General features: G+C 35.5%; 1 protein-coding gene across 1 annotated transcript in view; it reads left to right on the top strand.

Moving 5' to 3' along the window:
* Positions 1–8,212, top strand: part of ace (angiotensin I converting enzyme (peptidyl-dipeptidase A) 1) — a 38,516-nt gene extending 30,304 nt beyond the window's left edge. Inside the window, exons 16-23 of the mRNA XM_016513243.1 lie at positions 3,068–3,165; positions 3,609–3,781; positions 4,233–4,456; positions 4,688–4,820; positions 6,292–6,390; positions 6,508–6,630; positions 6,761–6,948; positions 7,863–8,212. Coding sequence (XP_016368729.1) covers positions 3,068–3,165; positions 3,609–3,781; positions 4,233–4,456; positions 4,688–4,820; positions 6,292–6,390; positions 6,508–6,630; positions 6,761–6,948; positions 7,863–8,062 — 1,238 coding nt within the window. The 3' untranslated portion in view covers positions 8,063–8,212. The remainder of the gene's footprint in view (positions 1–3,067; positions 3,166–3,608; positions 3,782–4,232; positions 4,457–4,687; positions 4,821–6,291; positions 6,391–6,507; positions 6,631–6,760; positions 6,949–7,862) is intronic.
* The last annotated feature ends 415 nt before the right edge of the window (positions 8,213–8,627 follow it).

The raw sequence follows: 8,627 nt of genomic DNA, 5'->3' as shown, positions 1-8,627 counted from the left end.
ATTATAATTTTGACACAAAAAGTAAGCATGAAGGTCCACCCCTAAACATAACTATCACTGGGGAGTAAGCAGATCATATGAAAATGTGTGAACAGGTCACCAATTTGCCAAAACGTATTGTAAAATAACTATGAACTGCCATAAGATTGTATTGGACAAAACGTAAATAATTACTCTTTTGACTAATTATGCCTATTTATTCCGAATCTATATTCCGAACTATTAATGTCTAACTTATTAAAATCGAACTAATTATATATTTTTGCATTCTGGGTGTGGTGTTGTTCCACCATTATCCACTACTGTATAAGAATAGAATAGAATAGAATAGAATAGAATAGAATGCAGGGCTCCAGACTAACATTTGACAGCAGTAGCACCGGTGTCACTAAGTTCTAAAGATGGTGGTACTAGCACCTGTTTTGGTAGCACTGGTGGGATTTTTAATTTTTTTAACCATAAAGACATTTTAATCACTAAATTACTACATGTGTAAATCACTGAAATGCAGATCAAATGAACTTTTAACAACAGTATTGAGCAAAAACCTAATTTTTATATGTAAAATTTTAAATATTCTACTCTATAGTATCACACTGAACTGACCGACAGCTTCAGTGATTATAAAAGGAGTGCTCTTTACTTGCTTTCTGTGTAATTCAGTCACAATTTGAAGAACTTTTTGATTTTCATGAGACTTTGTGAACTTCATACTTCAGTACAAAAAAGTGTCAAGCTTTGACAAAAAATTATTTCTTGATGATTTGATATTAATTGAATCCATGCAATGTGTTGTGATCAATATTAGATCTGCACTTCGAAATTTCCACTGGAAATAGTAAACCATCCGGGAACCTTTTGGATACTCATTACTCAAATCATGCTATGATTTGGGACACACAAATTCTAATTTTAAATACTATTTAGGATGGATAGTATGTGAATTGAGCCACAGCAACTGGATTTATGGAGAAAGTTTATGGAGAAAATTTTTACCATAATATTGTGGTTGTGTACACACATTATGTTCAAAAACAATGTCAAAGTGAATTTTGCATAATAGGTCCCCTGTAAACTGAGAGCAGCCTAATAAACCTGCTGCTGTCTGTGTCATTAAAGTCAATCAAACAACAAAGAAAAGGAGAAAATCACTCACTGCTTTTGACTGAATAACTTCAGTAGCTTTAATAAAAAAAAAATATTTAATTCATACAACGAAGACTAGTGTGCACCATTTTATTTCTACATTTGATTATTCAGCAGTACTACAAACCTGTATCTACACTTAAAATATTGCTTTTTGTTTTCATTTTATTTTATCTTGTAATTTTTAAAAAAAAACTCAGATTCTGGTTTAAAGCTTCTGGAATGCTGGCTGTGATGTCATAGGTGTGCATCATTTCAATAATCTCAGTTTAATAAAACAACAATATCTGAACAGCTGTTCTAAGAATGATCCTCTGTGAAGGTATGTGTGTGTGTATGTGTGTTAGAGATGTGCAATATGGACAAAATAATCACATTTCTATTCTTTTAGTGGATATTGTGATTTTGGTCATTGTTTTCTCTTGTTCACCCATTACCTTCAAATTTGTTTCTCAGTGTATAAGGCCATTTTCAGAATAAAATATAACAGAATGAACTACTTGATAAATGAAATAGTCAGGTCTCTAGAACATATGAGATACAGAGAAATACATTAATATTACAAGACAAAATAAACTAAATTCTGATATTAAAAAATAAATATGTCTTATGTGTCGGTACAGGATTGTAGTGTTGCTGAATAATCAAATGTTTAAAAAAAAAAGTGACCTTCAAACACTAGCATTCTCTATTCTTTTTCTATTCAATCTACTTTTAATTATTATAAAAGATAATAATAATTTGACCCTCTAACACTAGCACTATCTATTCTATTTCTTTTCTATCTACATTTTGTTCCTTCTATCTATTATTATTATTTTAAAAAACGTGCTACGTGTACTGCGTTTGGATAAAAGCACCTGATAAATGATTAAATGTAAATGTAAAATGGTGCATAGTCATCATTGTATAAATTAAATATACACTCGTTTTTATTGAAGCTACTGAAGTTATTCAGTCAAAAGCAGTGAGAGATTTTCTCCATTTCTTTGGTTGTTTGATGAACATTAGGCACACAGACAGCAGCAGCTTTATTAGGCTGCTGTCAAGACCTAATCCAATATCCTTACACACGTCTGATTTTCTCCCAACTGTTTACATTTATTAAATAAGACATAAACAAATATGTTTTACTTGAAATACTCTCTTTGATGGGTATGTTTGACAATCTTGTGTGTATTTGACCATTTTAGTGAAAGAAGCTTGCGAAAGAGAGCTCAATTCAGCACTCTGATACGACAGACGGCTTTATGCGCGCATACAGTGATTAATTTTTCCATGGCTTATTGCATTTAACAGAATAGGATAGAATAGAATGGAATGTCTTGCTTGACAGCTGCAGTCAGCATTCACTTTCATTATAACTTTTTGTTTGGTGTTATAGAAAACAACATGACTTAGTAATCATTTTTGGGTGAACTCTTACTTTAAACCAAATCTGAATTCTGCTACCTCAATGCAAATTCAGCAAATGATTTGATTTGAAATTCAAATCAGTTCTAATCATGCATCCCTACATAATTCTTTAAAACTGAACAACATGAACAACTAGATGAAATCTACATAATTTCTGCTAAAAAACAAAAACAAAAAAACAAACACAGTCCAGATTTTTTTTCTTTTTTCGTCAGGGTTTACATTGATATTCTGTACTTGTTTGTGGCAAATCCAAAGCAATCGACAGGATTTAATGTGCTTTCAAAACCATCAAGCGTGACTGTGTGTGTGTACATTTTAGTAGCTACATTTGCACGTGTGGGAAACTGTGTGCACTTGTGTTTGTGTGCACGCAATGGTTCCACATGACTGGAGATTAAATGGCTTGGAATTCCAAGCCCAGTGGTTTACTCCAGTGCCATTGGTCAGAGATACTACACCATCTCTCACATCCTGCCTTTCTTCTCTGTTCGGTTTTTCTTAGGAAATATGTGGGCCCAAACGTGGTCTGCTATCATGGACCTTGTCATTCCGTACCCTGATGCCACACAAGTGGATGCCACGCCAGCCATGATTGCCCAAGTAAGATTACAACTATAAACACATTCTTTAATCTATATCTATTCCCACAATCTGAATTCTTCTGAAAGCAGTGGCTGTTTATATGAAGTGTCAAAGAACATGCTGTTTACACTGAGTGTAAATAGTGGTAGATACTCTTTGCACCAAGTGTAAATAGCAACAAATAGCATCTTGTTTACATGGAGAGCAAATAGGTATGATAGATACGTTTTATGCCGCCATATTTAAATTCAAACAATGCAAATAAATGTTTGGAAATGTAAACTGCTATTTCCTAAAATAAAAGCAAAAGACATAAATAACCATCTTGGTGAAGAATCATTTGGTGAAGTATTTTTCTAGTAATGTGCAATGGCATATAAAGGACACAAATGGCAAATCTAACATACCTGTAAATGTCTGTAACCATGTCCTCTGATGTGCGGTGCTCTTTGGTTCTTCAGGGTTGGGACCCCAAACGGATGTTCGAGGAATCGGACCGGTTCTTCACTTCTCTGGGTCTTCTGCCCATGCCTCCTGAGTTCTGGAACAAGTCCATGCTGGAAAAGCCAACAGATGGACGTGAAGTGGTCTGTCACGCATCTGCGTGGGACTTCTACAACCGCAAAGACTTCAGGTACGTTAATCATATAACAGTAAGATGGTCCACACTAGAGCAGGACAGGTTTGAGATTTAGTTTAACAATGAATGCTGTGATACCACTTGTAAAAACCAATACGATTTTTTGACATGAAGTTTGTTCTGAAAATTCCAAAAATCCATCCAAGGTGGTGGAAATGGTTAAATATATAATTAAAATGGACATAAACAATGCTCATTAGTATTTCCTTTAAAAAAAATAAGTGTGCTTAATTATATTGAATGCTTATTTGTAGTGCACTTCAAGTCATAAAAGTATATATTTTTTAAAAACTGTAGATATACTGCAGATATACTCTTGTTCATTTGATGAAGGGAGGATGTTAGAGCTGTAAAGACTGAAACAACAACTTTCTAGCCTTTTCCTTCCCACGTGTTATCTTGTAAATCTCGCTGTTACCTTTCCCCATCCTCTTACCATCTCTAGGATCAAGCAGTGCACAGTGGTGACCATGGACGACCTCATTACTGTGCACCATGAGATGGGCCACGTTCAGTACTTCCTGCAGTATAAGGATCAACCCATCTCTTTCCGCGACGGCGCCAACCCTGGATTCCATGAGGCCATTGGTGACGTTTTGGCCCTGTCAGTTTCCACACCTAAACATCTTCAGAGCATTGGCCTGCTGGACAAGGTGGAGGACAATAAAGGTACGGCTCATACATCTATAAAGATGAACAAAACACATGAAATGCTAGGGATCAACCCATCTCTTTCCGCGACGGCGCCAACCCTGGATTCCATGAGGCCATTGGTGACGTTTTGGCCCTGTCAGTTTCCACACCGAAACATCTTCAGAGCATTGGCCTGCTGGACAAGGTGGAGGACAATAAAGGTACGGCTCATACATCTATAAAGAAGCTTGCAACAAAACACATGAGATGTCCTGATGAGCATTGCCTTGGATAAGATTGCCTTCCTGCCTTTTGGCTACCTGATGGACCAGTGGAGGTGGAAGGTATTTGATGGAAGGATCTCAAGCTCAGAGTACAACAAAGAGTGGTGGAACCTGAGGTGACTGTTCTTCTATTAATCCACACTGTTAAAGGGATAGTAGCTAGAGCTAGAGGAAAACGAGGACGGACAAAACGTGGATAAATAAACCAAAAGTAGGGCTGTAAACTTAATCAAATCGCGATATGGACTACTGTCTGTGAATATTAAAGCTCAAAAAGACTACTATTTAAATATGAGATCAGCATGTTCGTGCAAGTGACGGCATTTCGAGGGGGTCCCTGGTTAAAAATCGCATTCCAGGGGGGAAAATACACGTTTTTTGGCAGGTTTCCCCTGCTAAAATTCGCATTCCAGGGGATAAATATCATGTTATTGGAGTCGCTTCAACCCGCCGACATGAAAAACAACCCGCGGCAACAGTGTTAAAGTAACCCAATTCCACGGGGAAACCGCGGGCTTGGCAACACTGCTTTGCGAATCGTTTATTTCGAACCAATGGTTCGGAACGCGTAACTGCCAAAGTCACGTGATTTCAGTAAACGAGGCTTCGTTACGTCACAACTGTTTAGAAATGTTTCAAAATATCATTGATTCGTATTCATATTTAAGATGTTTAAAATTGGATTTAATATGGGTTTGTAAAAGCTGTTTTATGCATGTTTGGGCTGAGTTTTTGTTGTAGTTAAACAGGCTGTTTCTCACTTCCAAGAACGCATCTTTGTGAGAATTGAGATGCACTAAGATCTTGTTGCTCAACTGACCATCCGAGCACAGTAGTGGCCAATAAATACAACATATAATATTGGTTCAACGGCTCTGATGCACTCAACTGTCACAGCTTTAATTGCATGGAAGGGGGAGGGGCTATCAGACTCCAATTATGAATGACAAAATAACCTTATATAATTCATACACTACATGGTTGAGTTCATAGTGCATAAATACAGAGTGTATAAGTGCATAGCTAATCTCTGGTTTGTTTCAAAGGTCTTCACGAAAACCCGTCAAAATAAAAGTTCAGATTAACTTGAAGAAATTATAACAAATATATTAGTATTGTACAGTAAAATGTAGAATAATGATAATAATAATACAGTTTATTAAAAAAATAATGAATATTACATACATTTTCATCCATGTTTTTCACAAATATAAATTTATACAGAAAATAAATAAATAAATAAATAATCTAAAATATTTAAAAAATAAATAAATAAAAATTATTTTTAAAATAAAGTTGTTTAAACATTTCAAATATTTAATGACAGCTCAGAGGCAATGCAGATGTGGCTAACATGAGTGTCAAAATAAAGGTGCATCTTAAAAAAATATTGTATAGGCCTATATGAATTTTTTACATGTTGCTTCGATACATCATATTGTCATTTAATTGATGCATTGATCCATATGAAGGTATTGTTACACCCCTAGTTGTTATTGTTGTTTCCTAATCAGTTATATTAACATTAAAGCTGTGCAATATGTAAAGTTCGTTCCAGAGCTAAATTTGTGTATTTTACTGTAACAGAATGAAGTACCAGGGATTGTGTCCACCTGTACCGCGCACTGAGGAAGACTTCGACCCTGGTGCAAAGTTCCACATCCCAGCTAATGTGCCCTACGTCAGGTACACAACAAAACAATATATCACTAATGTGGAAAGATCTTGCATCTATCATGTTACACAACTCGTGTAATCAAATAAGCCTTTGGATTGACCGTTTATTTGGTCTGGCTCCAATAGGTACTTTGTGAGTTTTGTAATCCAATTCCAGTTCCACAAAGCCCTGTGTGAAGCAGCCGGTCAGCCAGCTCCACTCCACAACTGTGACATCTACCAGTCCAAAGAAGCAGGGAAACTCCTGGGGTCAGTAAAGCACTGAGAACTCAGACTGGTTCCAGTTTCTACAAGCACTAAGAGCAATAGAGTGGTAAGATTTTATAGATTCTCATCATTTTTGCCTGCGAGTAAAAGAGCTCTACTCCCTCCTCCTCAGTGATGTGATGAAGATGGGCTTCAGTAAACCCTGGCCCGAAGCCATGACTTTAATTACTGGCCAGCCCAAAATGTCAGTCCAGCCTCTGATGGAGTACTTCCAACCGCTCATCGAGTGGCTGGTGGAGGAGAACAAAAAGAACGGTGACGTCCTGGGATGGCCAGAGTACGATTGGACGCCTTACAAAAGTAAGCCTGGAGTTCAGAAATCGACATTCAAATGTTGGTTTACCGCACAATTTTCTGTTTCATTGTAAAACAAAAGTGCTTCAGCTGGGAAACTGGGGTGAAGCACTTTTTTAAACCACTGGATTTGGGTGATTCTTTAAATAGAGAAACTGCACTCTAAAAAATGCTGGGTTGTCTCAACCCAACTTTGGGTCAAATATGGACTAACCCAACTTTTGGGTTAAAAATGTAACTTAAAAATGTAACTCAACACCTGGGTTAGTCCATATTTAACCCAAAGTTGGGTTGAAACAACCCAGCATTTTTTTTAAAGTAACAACAACAACAACAACAGTTCTATTTTCAAGGATGGAATATATTTTTCAGAATTTTTTTGTGTGTGTGCTTTTAAAACTATTTTAATATTGCAATTTTTTGGAGTGCTGAAAGGTGAAATTTGCCAGAATTTCTCCATTTTTGTATTTATATATCATATTTTTTATAACAATTTTTTCAATTAACTTGGTACTGTATATGAACAATTTATTTATAACAGAATCTCTGTTCCCAATATTGCTGTCACACCAATAATTTTATAATATAATGTAATATAATATTAGATACAGTATATAAAACATAATATTATTTTTATTAGGTTTAGATTGTTATGATGGAAATGACAAGTTAAAGGGCATCGCAGAAGCTCAGAAATATCAATTTTAAGATTTTAAAGGGGTCATATGATGCTGCTAAAAATAACAAATGTAAATTTAGAAACAATCCATTTCTTTTTAGCAAAGAAAGTTCCAAGTGTTATCCAACTTTTTTCTTCAAAAAGTACAAAATTTCATTACCATCAATTTTCAGAAATCCACAACATAGCAGTTAATTAGCACTAATAAAATGCTCACACACTTCTCACCTGCTTGTTTCAGTCACTTCAGTGATGGAAGAGAAGCCGAAAGCAATCAGTTTCCTGGGTTTGAGTGTGGATGAGGGAGGCGCTGTGGCGGGACAGTGGATTCTCCTGGTTCTGAGCATCGTCTTCCTGCTTGGCATCATCTATTTAGTCTACAGATACAGGAAGACTAAACGCTTACAGGACAAATCAATGTCTCAGATGGAGCTCAAGTAAAATCCTTTAAATAGGAATACATTCTATTCTTACCATGCAGTCATTACTTTTTGACAGAATCCACGAATGTAATGTATATTTATTATTTTTGGTCAAATTTGTTTAATATGCAATGAAAGGTGACTTGTAATTTATTTGTAAAAAAAAAAAAAATTTAATGTTTGACTGCTGTTTTCAATTATTTGTATAGTCTTAACTGTGAGCATTTCTGATTGATTTTCCTGGTAAACCTTTATACATTTTAATATCAGTACAATATAAAAAATCCTTACAGATCATCATGTTTTTTTTTTCTTTGTGGACATACAGTATATTTTCTCAACTATATACCCAGGTCTGAGGTATACAAACACTCATTTGCTCAGAATGTAATGAAGTCTAGTGGTTTAGTATCCAACTCTATACCCTCTAATAACTAACCAAGTCAACCAATGTGGGCTTCTCTCTGACAATTCACTCAAATCCACCACTTGATTATATTAAATTCCACTTAAATATGAAACTCATTCCACATCCACCATTTAAGAATTTTATACCATGTTCAAGTTCAACACTGAACATTTGC

The sequence above is a fragment of the Sinocyclocheilus rhinocerous genome, unplaced genomic scaffold (genome assembly GCF_001515625.1).
Source record: "Sinocyclocheilus rhinocerous isolate Xijiao unplaced genomic scaffold, SAMN03320098_v1.1 scaffold24, whole genome shotgun sequence".
Lineage (NCBI taxonomy): Eukaryota > Metazoa > Chordata > Actinopteri > Cypriniformes > Cyprinidae > Sinocyclocheilus > Sinocyclocheilus rhinocerous.
The sequence above is the reverse complement of the archived record's forward strand: the minus strand, read 5'-3'. Positions and strand labels throughout refer to the sequence as shown.